This window comes from Taurulus bubalis, assembly GCF_910589615.1.
Source record: "Taurulus bubalis genome assembly, chromosome: 6".
Classification (NCBI taxonomy): Eukaryota; Metazoa; Chordata; class Actinopteri; order Perciformes; family Cottidae; genus Taurulus; species Taurulus bubalis.
The window spans coordinates 28,602,755-28,621,636 of NC_136594.1; the positions used below are offsets into that span (position 1 = coordinate 28,602,755).

General features: G+C 41.4%; 1 protein-coding gene across 3 annotated transcripts in view; it reads right to left on the reverse strand.

Annotated features, from left to right (window-relative positions):
* The window catches only part of tenm3 (teneurin transmembrane protein 3), a 99,693-nt gene that overhangs the window by 17,880 nt on the left and 62,931 nt on the right, over positions 1 to 18,882 (reverse strand). For all 3 annotated transcript variants that reach the window (XM_079219282.1, XM_079219283.1, XM_079219281.1), the window contains 12 exons: positions 18,582 to 18,689; positions 16,812 to 16,966; positions 15,477 to 15,578; positions 15,180 to 15,353; positions 14,884 to 14,943; positions 14,331 to 14,503; positions 7,632 to 7,748; positions 7,429 to 7,534; positions 7,111 to 7,253; positions 6,456 to 6,634; positions 3,005 to 3,109; positions 1,287 to 1,417 (listed from right to left, as the gene is read on the reverse strand). In XM_079219282.1, coding sequence (XP_079075408.1) covers positions 1,287 to 1,417; positions 3,005 to 3,109; positions 6,456 to 6,634; positions 7,111 to 7,253; positions 7,429 to 7,534; positions 7,632 to 7,748; positions 14,331 to 14,503; positions 14,884 to 14,943; positions 15,180 to 15,353; positions 15,477 to 15,578; positions 16,812 to 16,966; positions 18,582 to 18,689 — 1,553 coding nt within the window. The remainder of the gene's footprint in view (positions 1 to 1,286; positions 1,418 to 3,004; positions 3,110 to 6,455; positions 6,635 to 7,110; positions 7,254 to 7,428; positions 7,535 to 7,631; positions 7,749 to 14,330; positions 14,504 to 14,883; positions 14,944 to 15,179; positions 15,354 to 15,476; positions 15,579 to 16,811; positions 16,967 to 18,581; positions 18,690 to 18,882) is intronic.

The window sequence follows — 18,882 nt, forward strand, 5'->3', positions numbered from 1 at the left end:
CTGTGATACTGGGTCCTCACAGTTTGAATGTGAACTATCCATTGATCTTATATCATAGTTTGATTGAATCCACGATGTGTCTCTCAGCCATACATTATTGACACAAATAACAGTGGAAGTCAAATATATCATGAATACACCATGAAGGAATACATATGGGATAACGATCCCATCACCAACTGTCCCACATTCATTCATTCATCTGTCAAAACATACCAGCGTTGACGTTCTGTGTCTGACAGCAGCTGCTTCATTATTTCAAGCTGCTAAAGCATGCAGCTTCACATTAGCTCACACGCTCAACGCACTCCCTCAGTCGGATTAGCACAGCACATAAAAACAGTATGAATATTAGCATTTAGCAGAAAGGCAGATCTCAGGTTCCCTGCTGTTCATCCACCCCATCATCATTACCGCCTTACATTGTCATCTGCTGCTGCGGGACAGCTGGACGTCATGGTGATCGTGAAGACACACACACACACACACACACACACACACACACACACACACACACACACACACACACACACACACACACACACACACACATCACTAATGTGTGGCTGACATGTACAGTGTACACACTGTATTCATGCTCACCTTTGCACTCCGGTTTACTGAAACACACCTACCTGCAAGTCCTTACTGCCAGCTCACGACACAACACTCCCATTCCCACTAGTGGACCACACATGCTGCTGCACTCATTAGGGCGTATTGGACCACGCTGAGAATGGCACCATTGTATGGATCAAACTCTCCAGAGGCCACATGACTGCAGAGTTTCTCCTATTAGGCTGGGCTAGTTAGAGAGCACTTCATGTAATATTCAGGCACTGCAGACACATCAATGTCCCTTCCTTCTCTCCTAATAGCGTGTAACAACAGACACATCAGAAACAGAAGCCCCTATGTAACCCACATCAAGCGGCTCAGAGGGACACAAGGATCTGACTGGTCGCTGAGCACGTTGCCTTCTAGCAAGAAGGTGCTGGACTTACATCTGATGCCCAGCTGGTTCCAGTCTGTGTCACCTGCATGTTCTCCTTGCATGTGTGTGGGTTCCTCCCTCTAACAGTTCACAGCAGGTGCATTTGAAACTCTGTAATATCTCCAGGTGTTAAGGTGCTGCTCTGTTCAGCATGTGATATCCCTCTGGTACTCCTATATGTATACACTAACTACATGATTAATACACTGACCCCTGCATTGGACCACATGGACCTTATGTTCTCTTTCAGTTCAGAACAGATGCCCATGTGTGTCGATCTGGAGTCACTCACCCTGAGCTTCCTCCCAAAGACGATGACCTTTCCGCGTGTCTGTTCCTTCCTGAACCTCCACTCCACCAGGTTCTGGCCGTTCTCTCCCGGCAGTGTCATGTTGCGTCGGGCTATAGTTGGGTTAGCAGCACCTCAAAATGGATATGAAAAAGACATGAATACCAACATCATCTTATGCTGAAACTACAATTACCGCCTCACAGTTCAGCCACCAGCCAGTCAAGTGTCTGTCCAAAACGTCCTCACTACATCATTTTATCCCATTAGACATTTGTATGAAATTCTCATATTATGACCATCAAATTCTAATAAATGTGTAATATTTATCGAGGTGGACGTTTTTGCCAAATGTATAGCGGTTCCCTGGAGGCGTTCCTGAGATATTGTGTCATGAGAATGAAAGGAGGGACAGCAATGCTGACGCCAGACGGGAAAAACGGACTAAACTCAATGTGCAAAAGAAGCAGTGAGTGATGTGCACACATGTTGCAGTTAAATCACTCCCAGTAAATTCATAGAACAATTGCTCGCTCCAGATTGTTCCAAACTGCATTGCAGTATCCTGGGTATCTTTTTATACTGCACTAATACCGCAAGCACTGAAATGCTACTGAGCAACTTTCTTTATCAAGTAAAACATATTGCTCATATCGCAGCACATGCCAGTCTGGATGTTGATCAGTTACAGAAGCCTCTCAGGAAGGTTTAACGTCCCCCATCCAGACTTTTAATGATTTTACCTCAAGGTGGGCTTTGTGTGTGGCTTGACTCTTCTAATGTAGCCCATTGGATGTGAGTCACATATCATATCCATTCAATTTAATTGCTACTAACCATGTTGCAAAGTCTGCTGCAGTGTTTTAGACCATCAAATGAAAATCAGCCTGCAGAGACCTGACACTTGAGTTGGTCATTAATCACAGCGAGCATCACTTGTGTATTTATTGGTGTGTTGTATTAAGTTATATTGCTGCAGTTCGGCAGGTCGGCTGCTAATGCAGGCTTGTAAGCCCAAATGTCTGCACTACATCACCATGCAATGATGAACAATGACATGAGGAAAAGCAGGCGTATTTATTATGACGGATCACCTACAGTACGTGCAGCACATGTCAAGCTGATTATTATTCTTATTAAGATGTAATACACAGAGTGGCTTTTAAAAAGTCAAAAGAACATGATGTATTTGAGTCTTTTAAACTGCTGCTTAAGAAAGTGGTCAGCAACACAGTTAAATACAGAAGATTCAGATATGATATTTCATGATACTGTATTACTATATTTCATGATTTTGTGTTGGAAAGAGGTCCTCTGACAGCGCATGCCACACAACAACTCTTAGATGAAAAGCATTTACATGGAAATCTGATACTGCGAGTGTAATTTGTAACTCATAAGCATTCAGCATGAATACAGCCTCCACCTTTACATATACTGCATGGTGGTAAGCAGGATAGAGTCATTTAACATGCGGCAAGGACTGTATTGTATTCATGCTTCAACATTCATCAAAGTGGTTTCCTTTGTGAACAACAGCCTAAACGTTTGTTTGCCACAGAGATTGTTTTCTGCAATAATCTAAAATCCAGTGGAAAAATCTAATAGTTTTTTGTGGAGGGAACCAGTGTGATGCTGAGTTCTGGGGCGTCCTCCACAAATGTGTCATCCCTGCTCCACTCACTATCAAACATTCAGGGTGATGTGCTCTCACTGCATACCTGCCAGGATATGAGGCTCCGTCTGGTAGTGTGTGTCCATCCCATTGGCATAGATGACCCGCAGTGAATGGTCATTTCCCACCTGGTAGCTGTTACGAAGCTGGTCTGAGAGACGGAGAGACGGGAGACCATTACCATGAAGGATCATTTCAATACTAACAGGGCTTTTATGTGTGTTTTCCATGTGGCAGATTTCAAGGGATCTCTTCAAAAACACTATCGATGCTAAACTGAGAGAGGAGAGCAAGACAATGCACGTGTGTGCGTGTGTGTGTGTGTGTGTGTGTGTGTGTGTGTGTGTGTGTGTGTGTGTGTGTGTGTGTGTGTGTGTGTGGTTGAATGTAAAGTACAATTCATTTCCGTCGGCGGTGTTTGAACCTGCTAATGGAGCACAGAGCAGGTATTAACATCGCCAGCCTCTTTTAATTAGGTTCCCCTGACCTCGCCGGACTAATGGCTGTGTGTGCGTATGTGTGTGTGTGTGTGTGTGTGTGTGTGTGTGTGCGTATGTGTGCGTGTGTGTGTGTGTGTGTGTGTGTGTGTGTGAGTGTGTGTGAGTAAGGGAGGTCGGCTCTCGCCTGGAGACATTTGTTCGTCTCCTCCCTCCTTCTGATCCTTCATTCATCAGGTAAATGATTCCTGTTTGACTGATTGTCAAATTAAAAGAAAAAAGAAGATATCTACTATTTGACGCATCAGTAATTCACCAATTTGACACAGCGATAAGTGTGCAGTGTTTCTTTTGTGACACATTATCTGTTCCAATTATTTTAAAATGTTCTTACCTTCTAATCAAACTATAATAAAACCTTTTTTCACTTCTTTTAAAATAGTTTTCCTCTTGATTTGAGAGCAACTACAAAAGTCTTTATTTTTCCCTCTTTAGATTCACTGGGAATCTTTTCGATTTGGAACTTTACCAAATGTTATTTCACATTAACACGGATGAAAAACACACAGCATTGGTTGTCTATATTACATCATTTGGGGTCAAGTAATTCAAAGATAGTTTAACCTTTCAAATCCGTACAAAATGCGTTTCCTGCAAACAGCGACTGGCCGCTGTGTTATTTTTCGATGCTGATGTTTTGGTTTATTATTGTGTTGGATCTGACCCTTCACTCCCACATCAATGCAGCTATAAAGCAATACAGCTCAAAAGAGAGGCTTGGTACAACATGTTTTTAATGGGGACAGTCAGCACACAGCTTTTTAGAGCCATGATGATGCATCGGTGTAAATGCTAAAATACAGCAGCTGATGAGCTTGTTTACCATGATAAACCTGATGTGATTTCACATAACCTGGGCCGCTTGCACATTGCACAGTTTAGATGACAGCGAAGGCAAAAGGATAAATAATGCACATGAATTGATGGAGAGGAATGCTACACTTGTCGATGGCTTTGAATAACTTATTACGTTGGGATCAATACTGCTCTGCCGCGAGGGAGACGCTGCTCTGTTTCCCTCTCATGTAGCTCGCTCTCAAACAAATCACTGCCGGCCACTCGAGGCTCGCTTCAACCGGCTCATTAGTTCAGATTTAACAAGGGCATCACAGCAAAGTTACTGTTTTCCCTCGTCGTTCAGGCCGAATGTCTGACATGAAGGATGAGGCAACTTCTGTTTTCCTTTTGCAGCTTCCCTCAAATCAAGAATCATCATTGACAGATCTCTCAGGTCTTTTCTTAAACGGTATAAAGGTGGAACATACGAGATTAGGAGCGATTCTATTGCCTCTAAATGGCTCAACATGCAGCGGCGGAGCTTTAGTGGGCGACTGTGGCTCAGCGGTAGAGCGGGGTCGTCCTTCAATCTGAGGATCCGCTAGTCCCTGTCTCCTTGGGCAAGACACTTAACCCCCAGGTGGCACCTTGCATCCTAGCCCCTCCCATCAGGGTGTGAATGGGTGAATGACGACATGTAGTGTTAAATAGCTTTGAGTGGCCCAAAGACTAGGAAAGAGATGTCCAGTCCATTTAGCTAGCGGCTTGTGGCAAACAGTGCTAACGCTTAAAATGAAAAATACAGCAAGAGTGCTCACAGTGTTTACCTGAGGGGGAAACTGCAGGGCGGCCATTGAGCTTCCGCTGTGTTTTCTTTTTTTTCTTTCAGTTATTAAGTAGTTAATGGTTATGGATTAGAACAAAAGCAGATCTTGCGGATGAATCAAAGGCATTAACATACTCTATCAATACTGTTAACTGTGGCTCAGCACACACAGTGGTCCCGTGAGGCCTTCACCGGAGCCAGAGGTAATATTGTGGAAAGCAATGACCATAAAACATTTTACAACATGGGTCAGAGAAATATAGTTTTACTGATTTTTAGGGGTGGGGGAAAAATTGATTCTTAGATTATTATTATTATGACTCTCAGCATTATGATTGCCTGTAACAATTCTGTGACGCCGGGCTGTTGGAGTGCAACAGACGTAACACACACTAGCTGAGCTCGGCTAAATGCTAGCAGAGCTTTGGTGACGGAGACAATCTGACGGCACCGCCTGGCTTCAAAGCTAAGGAAGCATTTCACCTCTTCTTCTTCTGCGCAACTCAGAGGAGGAGAAGTGAATCAACTTGTTTTGACAAGGATCTGCTGACAACAAGGCTCTCTGCTATGTTGCACGCTTTGGACCCGAGATACTACTTTCATCTCAGGTCACTGAGGAAAGAAGCTCGTAACATGCTATAGTGTCACTTCATCACTGCATGAGTATAGTCACATGTTCTCAGGGGCTCTTTGCCTTTAAGGAGGATGTGTTTGAAGAGAAGTCTTTATTATTTATTAGCTTGTTATGTCACATGACTCAGACCAGCTCAGTGCTGTGTCTTTACCACGAGAAAGCTGCTACAGGCCCAATATGTATATATATATATAGGTATGTTCCCGTTGGTTCTCTTTGCAGTGCTGGAAATGTACATCTCTTCTATTTATTACTAATATGGAATTAATAAAAGATAATGGAAGTAAATCTGTTTTTTAACCATGAATCATTACAAATACGAGAGTGAGAAACAATAAATCGTGTATATAAAAATGTTGATGCATCAAGAAGAATCAATAATAATCACTGAATCCTAGCCTCTGAATGGGAATCGAACCGGCGTCTACAGGAAGACCTATTCCACGATAGTGTGTCTGTCTGAGGATGTTTGCACATGACACCCTCTGATGACACCCTTTACAACAGGACCAGGCATCAGATAATAACAGGGAGCATAAAATAAGGAAGCAATAGATGTAATGTGAACAGAATGAACAACAACATGAAATCACAGCAATCCATATGACAGAAATGATGCTAGCAACAGTGGATGTAATAGAATAATAATGATAATAGAAGCAGTAATAGAAATGTGAATACGCACACACACACACACACACACACACACGCGCACACACACACACACACACACACACACACACACACACACATAAACCCTTACCCTGCACCAGCGTGTAGAAGGAGTCTATCGATGACAGGTTGGTTGTGATGGAAACATCCTCATCCCTCCCTGACGTCTCGATGTCCACAGCAACGGCCCCTGACGACATGTCGCCATGGAGATTGGTCACCACGCCGGTGGGGAAGGTCACATTAGTCAGACGACCCTCGCTGTCATAGCTACAAGGGCAAGGAGGGGATTTGGGGGGGACATTAATGTCTATTACTGTAGTGTGCTTTATGGAACCCTGTGACTACATGGACTCTACTACACACTCACACACACACTCAGACACACGCACACTCAGACACACACACACACACGCACACACACACACACACACACACACACACACACTCACACACACTCAGACACAAACACACACACACACACTCAGACACACACACACTCAGACACACTCAGACACACGCACACACTCACACACACACACACACACACTCACACACACGCACACACACTAGTAGAGACAGTGGAGTAGTTATGTTATGAATCTTAGTTCAGGTCATAGTGGGTCATAACATATAATATATAGATTTTGAAATACAGAAATCTAACTTTTGGCTTTTTGAATTGCAGCTTCGTGGACAGAGCGGCTCAGACGTGCAAGACATATAAACACAGTGATGCTGCTCACTCGTAGAAGGTGGTCCAGCCTATTTGGAGGCTTTTGGTGGCAAGCAAGCCACTGTTGCCGTGGTAACTAAACAAGACCAGTTCCTGACCCTGAGCCGTGAGAGTCTTCAGACCGCCGTTGGTCCCGATGGTCAGCCAGATGACCTACACACACACACACACACACACACACACACACACACACACACACACACACACACGGCAAACATCCCAGTTGGCTTCATTTGGATAAATACTGTGTTTTAGGGTCTTTCTTGAAACTTTAGTGAGATCCAAAAACAATATCTGGTTTATTTGCAAAAAGACTTGCTCATCTCACCTGGTTGTCAGGGGCGACCACACGTACAGGCATCCTGTTGGTATCTCTACGGATACGGAGGGTATTCCCACTGCTGTCTGTCACCGCGGTTACGTCCTCCTCATTGCTGGGAGGAGGGAGTGGAGGGAAATGACAAGTGAAGTGTTTGAAAAGGAAGACAACGAAGAGAGTGCCGAACAAAATATATTTCCACACAAACCAACCTGTAGCTGAAGTTGTATTTGTAGTCTCCAGTGACCAGAGACATGGTGAACTGGTGAGTCCCATTCCCATCAAACACGTAGAGCTCTTGGGAGGCTGGAGAGGCCACTTCATAGGAGCTGGGACCTGAAGCCAGAGAGCCTGAAGAACCAGACAAGCAGATGCTGTATCAGTTACTATATTTAATATATTCATCTATAGACGTTGGGACAGTTCTGCTGTCCAGCAGTCAGAGCCTCACGAGCTTCTTGAGTGTGAAGCCTCAGTTACTGTGTGGTGCTTCATCTTCTTTTTTCTATTATTTGATTGGGAAACACACGTGTGTTACACAGTATAGCACACTAGAAAAGTATTGCAGACTCTCAGAGAGAAATATGTCACTGAAGTACTGTAGCCCAGGTTTATGAATCATGCCTGTGCTTATGAAGGGACACAACAATAACAGAGAGGCTGCGGCGTCTGAAACAAGACAGAAACATCTGTGTTGCGCCCACCATGTCATTGTAGCAGTGGCCCATTACAGACTCTCTTAGTCAGGTCTGACCTTTCACAATAAAAGCCTGAGACATAGAGTACACAGACACAGAAAAATTAAGGTGCCATCTGGAACCGAAAATGGTTCTTCAGAGTGATGCCATAGAGCAGCGGTTCCCAAACTTTTTAGGCCACGCACCCCCTTCTACATCCCGACCGGGTTCACGCACCCCCAATCCCCCACACCTTAAAAAAAACGCAACAGAGCCTATTTATAGCCGCATAAAATCGGACCAATGCGAGAACTGTTTGCTCGCGCGTGGCGTTTGTTACAAGATGTAGTCCCCTGTATACATTTCAGTTTCACAAGGCGTCACTTTTAAAGAGCAATAAGGATGGCGAGGACACACGCACAGGCTCAGAGGCAGATTGCATTTCACATGTATTTACTTAAACACAGTAAGCCACGTAAAGAACAAAGAGTGGCTCATGATAGGCTCAGAAACAGATATAAATAAAAAAAAAGGAGGCTCCAGGGGTTCACACCACACTTTGGGAATAGACCCAACACATGAATGAGACTGCAATTGTTTTTGGCTGTTTTGTAACTCTTCCAATTTTGATCTAAAAAATGTAAGGGGCTTCTGACTTGCACTGGCATGCTGGTGTTCAGGTGGCGGCGCAAATAAGAGGCTTCAGACAGCTGTTAGCCAGAACCTCACTGCACAACACGCACTGTGGCTTCGGGCAATCTGCATTGCCAATCCAAGTGAAGCCCAGACCCAGAGAATTGTCATCATGTTTCCTCTTGTTTTTCCCAGTCTGATGCTCACTCTCGTCTCCTCTTTTTTCACCTTGACTCCGCGATGAGCCTCTGTGCTCCCGGTTTGTCTGTGATGTCTCTTCCTCGCTCTCGTCTCCTCTTTCTCAGACTCCCGGTCGGTTTCTTCTCCCGGTCTCTCCCCAGCACCTCTCCGTTTCTCTCCCTCCGGTTCCTCACTCTCTCTCTGTCCCTCTCCTCTTTTATTACTGATAGCTTCAGATGTCCCACCTGACAGCTTCCTGATTTCAGCCAGTTTAACATATTTTCATGGATGTTGCTGAATGAATGAAATGACGTTAGGTGCACAAGCTAGGCTAGCTAGTGTGTAGTAAAAGACAGTCTGGCGGCGGACCGGAAGTGCATCTATTTATTAAATTGTACGTTTTTAATTGTAATTAAATGTAAATCTTACAAAGGGAATTTTTATAATTAAAAAATCCTACTTAATTTTTTAAAAATTATGTTTAATATTAATTATTACACCATTAGACCACCATTACATTTTTCCTCCCGCACACCCCCTAGAGGCAACACTTTGGGAATCCCTGCCATAGAGGAACCATTTCTGGTTCCACAAAGAACCTTTCAAACCAGGGTTCTTTAAAGAACCATTTCCTTAAATAGTTCTTCAAAGAACCTATAAAGGTGCCTTCAAAAAATGGTTCTTTAAGGCACCATTTCTGGTTCTTTAAAGAACCTAAAGAAAAAAAGGTTCAATAAAGAACCATTTTCAAATGGTTCTTCAGCTAAATGATGGTTCTTTGAGTAACCAATTCATGGAAAAGATGATTTTCTTTTTTTTTAATTCTTAAATAGCATAACAAGATCAGTTTCCAGGATATTTTCCTAGAAAAAGAACAACATGCACAGAAATTCGGGCAAATTAATCATAAAATAATACAAACAGTTGTACTGCATTTCACTTTATTATTGTCAAAAAAAATGTTTAGACAATATAAAACATATACATATAAAACAAAATATATATAAAACAATATATATATACATAAAAAAACATCTCAGAAACTATTCTTGCACCTTCACCCTCTTTCTCCACACACACACTTATATATATAACAACATATATATAAAAATAACAAAATGTATATAAACAATACATATATATATATATATATATATATATATATATATATATATATATATATATAACACTTTCTCCATCTCCTTCTTGACTCCCTCCTCCTTCTCTCCTACTCTCCTCTCTCCCGTCCTGCTGTGCTGTCTATGAAATGTTTAGAGCATTTGCCACTCTCTGCACAGCTATAGGTACCCGTGTGTCTAGCTTCAAGATGAATGCCTCCAAAAAAGGAAAATGTTTTTTTCAGCTGACTGGGGTATTCAACATCATAGACTTTATAGAGGGCCAGCACAACGCCCATGGCCAAGGAAATGTCTGCCTCTTCATTGTCCACCAGCAGTTTCTGTCCATCCATTGTCACAGCAACTTCTGTGCTGTGACCCAGGGGCTTGCCATTGCTGTTGCTCAACACAATGGTGGGGTTGGGCTAAGTGGCTCCTGAAAACCAAACATTTGAGACTTAAAGCTGTATTCTGTAAATTTGTAATGTTTACCAATCAAAGCATTCTGCTATGCTTAGTTGCACATTAAATTATAGTTTGTTGACAATATTAAATGACTTGATCCAATTCATGTCATATTTTTTAAATATGCACGTAATTGTAATTTAGTCCTAAAGATATATTTCATATATTAAAATCCAGAATCAGGCAATGCATTTTTTGTACACATTTCCCTTTTTTTAAATAAACAAATTCAAGTTGACCCACACAAACATGCATGACTAACCTTATCTATTGCAAACAACAGTGATGCATTTTCCTTTAAGACTGATGGTAGGAGGAGTATGGCAGCATTCACCAACTGGCCTGTAAATGACAAATCATGTTTCAATAAAAGTCAACACTCTATTTAAGCCCCTCCCTTCCAAAAAAGTTCAGTCTGCTCTTATTAGTTAGCATTTCCAGGGCTAACTGTAAATCTGTAGCCATCTACACAGCATCACTGGCTGCAGCCGTAGACTAGGAACTGTTGCTTTCTAAATTTAGTTGTACTTGGTCATAAGACCTCCAATTTTATGAACATAACATGGCACTTAAACCTCAAAACTAGTACTCAAAAGAAGGGTTGACCAAATATATAGGGATAAACAAAGTCTTAGACTTTCAACAGTTCCCTGAGATAAGACATACTCTGCTTTGGCATCTTTGTCTGCCTCATGGTATTTGATTAAGACCTTCATGATATCATAAGAGACTTGCGTGGCTTACCATTTCGTTCAGCATCAGTCTTACTCTCATCAACAGAATGCAGACAAAGGCTTTTCAGATGGCTTTTTGGGGCCATGGACACAAGCTGGCTTGACAGCTTTTTAAATCCTCTCATGGCCAGCTTGTCCACATCGTCAACCTTAAGAACTAATGAGGCCTCTTCACAGAGCTATACAAAAAACATGCCAATTAAATGATTGAATGCCATCAGCATTCAGAAGCAAATATGAAATACTGATATTTTTTTCTATTCAAGCATTGATATTATAAATAGTATAATTCAACCTTAACATTAGTATAACTACTATTTACATGTGTTCAGGAGGACAAAACATTCACCTTAAATAAAGAAAAGTCTGTCTAGAGCCCATAATTGTTGAGACCCAAGGTCTCAACAATTATGTTAATATGATGCAGCATTTACACATTGGGAAATATGATCAGGACAAAACAAACATTCACCTTAAATAAAAAAAAGTCACACAGCCATAGGACCTAAAAATGAGAGGAACACCACCATAAATACGAATTCCAATGTTTTATCGTGAACATGAGCTACGCTCTCTCAAAGACAGAGAAGCTATCCTCGAACTTGTGATGGCATCAGGATTTTGTTTTCTTTTTTATACCAAAATGAGCTTTATTCTTTTGTAGTGTTCCCAGTTCTCAGATTGCCTCTCGACTCCCCCAAAGGATCTGAGGTCCACCCACCAGTCTCACAAAATCACATTATTCACATTATCATTATATATTGGATAAAACACTCACCAAGATTGGAAAAGAGAAGCAAGGGAATTCTTTAAAGACCTCTGCAGTGGTGTGTTGTTGAATATAGTTCTTTCTGTAGGCATTGGCGAATGATGTCCAAGTTGGGCCTCATCTTTTGGCACTCCTGCTTTATTGTTGCAATATGGTGGCTCGTACTTCTTTCATCCTCCCCAGCATCCAGTGTATCCGTTTGCTGATAAAGTTATAAACAATGACACAATTAGGGCTGAGCTGGAGCATTTGAAATCAGATATAACATGCTTGGCCTCATTAACCAAAATGTAAAGATGCCATTAGATGGTATTATCAGCTATTTGCTAAAACATTTATTAAACTTCTATAGATGAAAACTGTTTATCTTCACAAGGACACAGGGCTGGACATCTGAAGATCTCTTTCTCCCTGTGTTTGATGCCGAGTATTTCTCCCTCATTTTATCTATCTCGTCCATGTTCACCAGCGGCTTCCTCCATCCATTATCCATCCATTCACAAACATTGTTTACATGGATATTTAATGATTGGTGACAGTTGTCTGCCGCTACACCCTGGTAACCCAATCACCATGGTAACCAGTGACCTGTGTCTATGAAGCAATGGCTGCTCTCAAGTAAATCACAAATACAGAAATGACACCTCAATAACCTAAATAATACATCTTACTACTGGTAATGTCGGAGTATGTATATTTATAAATATTTTGCGATGTCTTACGGCAGTAATCGCAATATATATATTTAGCGCGCTTTCAAGGCTAATGATGTTGGCCGAAGCTAACTAGCGTTAGCTAGCATTAGCTCCGGCCAACTAGCAGACTAACAAAGGCAATTAACTAGCTAGCTAACATTACCTCCACAAATCAATGTTAGCGAAATCCACAAAAATAGGCAAATATGGTGCTTCCAGCTACTACAGGTACCAATAATATATTAGATGTATTCAAACACTGAGATATTACAAAAACGAGCAATAATTAGCCAGTAGCAACCTATACCATCCAACACTTACCTAGTTAACACAACTCTTCATTGGGACTTCTGGCGAAGAGATGTGAACGTCAGTTGGAAGTCGGCGGTTGGAAGTCAGCGGTTGACGGACACATAATTCATGAACCTGATTGGTGGTTTGAGTTGGAAGTAGGCAGGGCAGACACATAATTCATGAACCTGATTGGTGGTTTGAGTTGGAAGTAGGCAGGGCAGACACATAATTCATGAACCTGATTGGTGGTTTGAGTTGGAAGTAGGCAGGGCAGACACATAATTCATGAACCTGATTGGTGGTTTGAGTTGTCATCTATGGCTTTCCCCATAGAATGTTCTGGAACACAGCTATTGATATGGAAGAGGCTATTTTTTATCAGTATTTTTTATTTAAATGGTTTATATATTTAAATAAAAAATAAAATACTTAGTTTCATTGCTTATTTTATATATATATATATATATATATATATATATATATATATATATATATAATATATATATATATATATGAATGCATTGCATATATATAAATATATATGCAATGCATTCACGGTGTGTAAACAAATGTAATACAGTACAATTATACAGTGTAATATACACTATTATTTTTTCATACTGTAATCCTGCACATTTTCCCACTGCGGGACTAATGAAGGATTATCTTATTTTTTTGAACACATCATTTATATGTATTCTTTTCTTTTTTTTTAAATAAAAATAACTAAATATATACAAATATATCAAATATAACCTTGCAGCTAACTACCCCACCTCCAGATCGTGACAAGTTAGGGTTTCTTCCAAATGTATACCATCCCCCACTGTCAAATAACTCAAACATGAATTAAGAACCCTTTAATATCCCAAAGAACCACATGACAAGCATGTAGAACCATCCGATAGATACAATGGTTCTTCAGTAGGTGATGGTTCTTCATAGAACCACAAAGCCTTTTAAAGAACCATTTAAGAACCATTATTTTTCTGTGTGCACTGCATCACTGCTTACAGAAGGCTACTTAAATTCACGCAGAGCATTTCACAAACTAACGCACACAATGACTTGCAGTCCTGCTCCTTCTCCCTGTGAGGATCTCCACTGATATGAGTAGCAGTGGAGAGGTGTGGACATGTAGCGGCTTCACCTCTCCTGTTCGTGGCTTATCTTCACACCCTCCCCTCCATGCAATGTCAAAATATGTTTGTTTTTTATTTATGGGAAAAATGATAATTCTAAGTTCCATTGTCATCTTCAGTTTTTTGCCGCGCTATCGTTCAGTAACAGTTTGAGACGCTGGAGGCAGATATGGCTTCAGAGTCATCATTTTGGTATTGTAACACATAGACATACCAGTAGGGGGTTGGTTGCAGCGTACAGCTCGAATCCGGATGTTGCCCAGATCAGCCATGTACAGCGTCCCATCCGGAGACACCACCAGAGACGAAGGGCAATTGAGCCTAGCGTCTTTAGCATAGCCATCTCCAGTTTGATAGCAGTCACAGTTAGCATCGTTCTGCAAGACAGATGGAGGTCGGGAGTGAGTGAGTGAGTGAGTGAGTGAGTGAGTGAGTGAGTGAGTGAGCGAGTGAGTGAGTGAGTGAGTAAGCGTGTGTGTGTGTGTGTGTGGCAGGCAGAGAGAAAGAGGTAGTGAGACATAAACAACGACATTACATGAACAATTCAACTTGACTTGTGTCACTGCTATTGTTTTAGAATTAAATGACATATATTCTATACGTCATTTAATCCATTCTGTGACTGCTACACATTCATTGTGGGTTTGTTGACCTGAACTGAACTGAAATTACTGTAAGATATGAAACCAAAGAAGGACATAGGATGCTTCTCGATGTCAGCTCATCTGTATGTGAGTAGCTGTGTGCAGGACAGTACCTTGCAGTCACAGTCAGACGGCTCTCCAGCTAGATGGGTCATTTCTCCATCAGTCGACACCTGGTGAGGGGAAGCCACGAAGAGACATTTTACAACAGGGCTCTTTCACAGAAAAGAAAAGCACCCGGTTCATCGTCTTCATGTGTCTAATGTTCCTGCATCTGGGTTTTACATCAGACCTACCGGTGTGTTACTACTGTAACTACTGACTTAGACAGATATTCAAAGATTGTTCCTCTGATATTCAGGAACGTACTGACATGAGTGTACCGCTGACTGTATATTGCTGAAGATACCTGTCGGATGCGGTGGATCTTCTTCTCGTCCGTCTCTGCGATGTAGAGGACCCCGCTGTAGGACAAGGCGATGGCTGTAGCTCCCTCTAGCATGGTCTGGACCGCTCTCTTTCCCATCGTATATTCTATACCAGGAACCTGGCAGTGCATGGGGCGACCTGCCACGATGCGAACCTGAACACGTGCATTTGAAAGGTTTTGACAAGCTTCTAGCAATAGTTGATTTATTAACTTTCATGAGAAAAGGCACATGTAACAGGACATGTGTAAAACATGGACTGTGGTTGATGTGGGTACCTGTCTATTTTCAGTGATCTGCAACACAACGTTGTTGTCCAGGACGTAGATGGAGTTATCCATGGGATTGATGGCTAGATCTGTGGGCCATTCTAACCGAACCTGGATGTAGAAACAGAGTTTCACTTCACATGCGACTCTGACCGGAGACTTACACTAAACTATACTGGATTTTGCTTTCTGATCCTATGGATTATAATACTGATATACAGTGTAGCTGGTTTACAAATGATGTACTGTGTATAAATCAAAGCCTTCATGATCTCGAGGTCTGCTGCCTCAGTGAAGAGAAAACAAGGAGAGCAATTGCCTCAAAGAAAAGTTGCTCACAGTTCAACTGGACTTGTTCAAACTACAGAGGACTGAGGACAAGGTGTACATGACATGAAAAGTTATTTTAAAGTATGACAACTTTGAATCTATCAATAAATCTGAACACGTTGTTTATATTTAATAAACTATGTATACCACAACATGGGCTGTTTATCAGTTCACATATGGTGAAGTAAATGTCCCCTTTGTTAAACGCTGCATTCAGCTACGTATTAAAGTGACTGTACGCGTAACTGGAAAAAGAACAACATGAATCTACAGAAAGCTGCAGTTGAACATGTGTGGGCTGCCAGTTCCCCAAGTGAACTCAATAGGTCAACTAGATAACAGCCAGGAGTCAAACTGAGCTGAAGTCTGCAGCGGAGAACACACGGTCAGAGTTCAGATAACTGCAACTCTGCAAGGAAAGCAAGAAAAGCCCCAAATCACAGCCCTGAGCCCACCAAACAAAGAGCTCGACACACACTCTCCCTCTATCGCCAACACACACAGGGGCAAGTATTAGACCTGGAGGAAAACAGTTTAAACAAGGCACAATGTGTGTGTGTGTGTGTGTGTGTGTGTGTGTGTGTGTGTGTGTGTGTGTGTGTGTGTGTGTGTGTGTGTGGCTGTACGTAGGTGTTTTTTTCCCATTCTGAAGTCCATACCATGTATGTAAAATTGTATATTCTCACTAGAAATAAGCAGAAATAAGCTGTAAAAACCAAAATAACTAAATTAAACTAAATAACTAAATAAACTAAAATGAATTCAGGAAAGGTCAGTAACCAGATCATAATCACTGCAGGACCGCATATCACCTGCATTGAATCTCAGCAAGAGAGACCTGCAACTCATTTACTGGACACACATATTTCCAATGCAAGTGTGATATGGTATTATGTATATATATATATATATATATATATATATATATATATATATATATATATATATATATATATATACACTGTATATATGTACACACATATACAGAGCATACTTAGGTACTCTGATTGTCACCTGTCTGATGTGCATGCTAGTGTCGCAGGTCAAAGGTCGTGCAGAGGTCAGGTCGTTGCTGCCCAGCATTGTGGAGATGATTCCATTACGATCCACTTTCCTGATCATAGTCCCGTCCACAAAGTAGATCAAACCGTTTCTATCAACTGCGATGCCTGTCAGGAACACAAACACACTTCATATATAGTGATCCAGTTGATCATCAAGACACCAACTCCCTGATGATAGTGAGGTATTCTCCTGTGGGGAAAACAACAGCAGCTGGTAATGAGTAGACGAGGTACACAGCAAAGATCAGGACCCAAACTATTCACAGAGGATAGCCTGTTGTTTGAACATTGAGGTTTCAGGAGATAAATGCAGTGCTGGATGTAGGTCAGGAGGCCTATTGAATAAATGTGAACAGAAACGCACTGTAACAACCTAAAACGTGTCAAATAAACACGTCATCGTGGCTACAACACACGGTTCATGCTTGAATAAACAATTATTGTGTTTTCATGCAGTGATATTGACTCGCTTAGAAAATATCCTCATCCACACTTTCACAATGATGTTATGCCAACCATTAGTGACACTTGCAAATGGAGGGGAGCCTCAATTTGCATAAAATCTTTATTCAGCCACATTTATTGTCTGGGACATTGATGCTGTTGAGCTTTGAGGTGCAATCAACACAGACCCAGTTGTGAAGGAGCTATATCATCACTGTGGTATTCCCATGTTGCCAATGAAGCAGGAGATGGAGTAATGTATGTGCGCCCCACCTCCAGTCAAGCTCTTATAGCCACGTTACCATTACTATCAGTAACTGCACTCTCTGAAGAAATCTAATCTAATCTAATTTTTGGGGGAAACAAAAACTAAAAACTAGAAGCAGACAGAAGGGTCTACAACAACATGTGTTTGAAGGATATATCCAGGGTGTCAACCTGATGTGTAAAGATGTTATAAAGATAAACGCTAAAGCTACACTGCACAGTGCAGACGTGAAACAGTACATAACCTGTGATCCAGACTATTAGTCATGTTTCTATCTTTATTAATAGCTGTTGTGCGATTATTGTCTCAGATGGCAGATGGCCGCCCACCCAGGGCTTCTTTCTACCCGTCACTTCTTCCCAGTGAATGTTGGGTTCCTGTAGATTACAGTCCTCCTCGAGTATCTTGAGATAAGTTCTGTTATGATTTGACACTATATAAATACATGTAGGTCTTTATTTCCTAAACATAAAAGCAGCATGTGTACACATTCAGTATACCTTCAGTAGCTAGCGTAGCATAGAGGTGCCAGGACTAGTTAATGATGCGCTAAAGCAATCTGCTAACCGAGATCTTGACTTAGAAATGTAAAGTTTTAGAAATGTTAATCTCCTTCAACCTCTACGTATCACTATGACACATCGTTTAAACACGACTAGCTCCAACATGAAGACAATCTAAAGCGACTCCATCAGTCTCTGGTGCACGGCGGATAGTTGTCAGAACCCGGTCACAACTGGCCGAAGCAGCGCAATGATTGGCCTGTGTGCAATCAAGGGGCGGGACTTAGCAAAGGGACTTACAACACATTTAGTCATTAAAGGTTTATTCCAATAAATATCTTTGAATAGCTCCTAGATCCTATATTAGTATATATATATATATATATATATATATATATATATATATATATATATATATATATATATATATATATATATTTAGTTATTAGACATGGAACACAACTGTGTTCATCTCTTGTGTTTTGTGAGCGTGTTGTGTGTGTACCTTTTGGTCCCATTAGTTGTGCCTCTGTAGCTTTTCTTCCATCTCCACATCGTGCTTCATCAAATGGAGGGCATTGTTCACCTGTACCAGCCACTACTTCTCCATTACCTGAACACACACACACACACACACATACACATACACACACACACACACACACACACACACACACACACACACACACACACACACACACAGCTCTTATCCATTTTCCTTTTCCTTGCTATGTTAGCAGTATTTCAATCGTTGTGGATGAGTCTAGTCTAAATAACTGATTGTTTTCATTTAGTCGACATGGTGT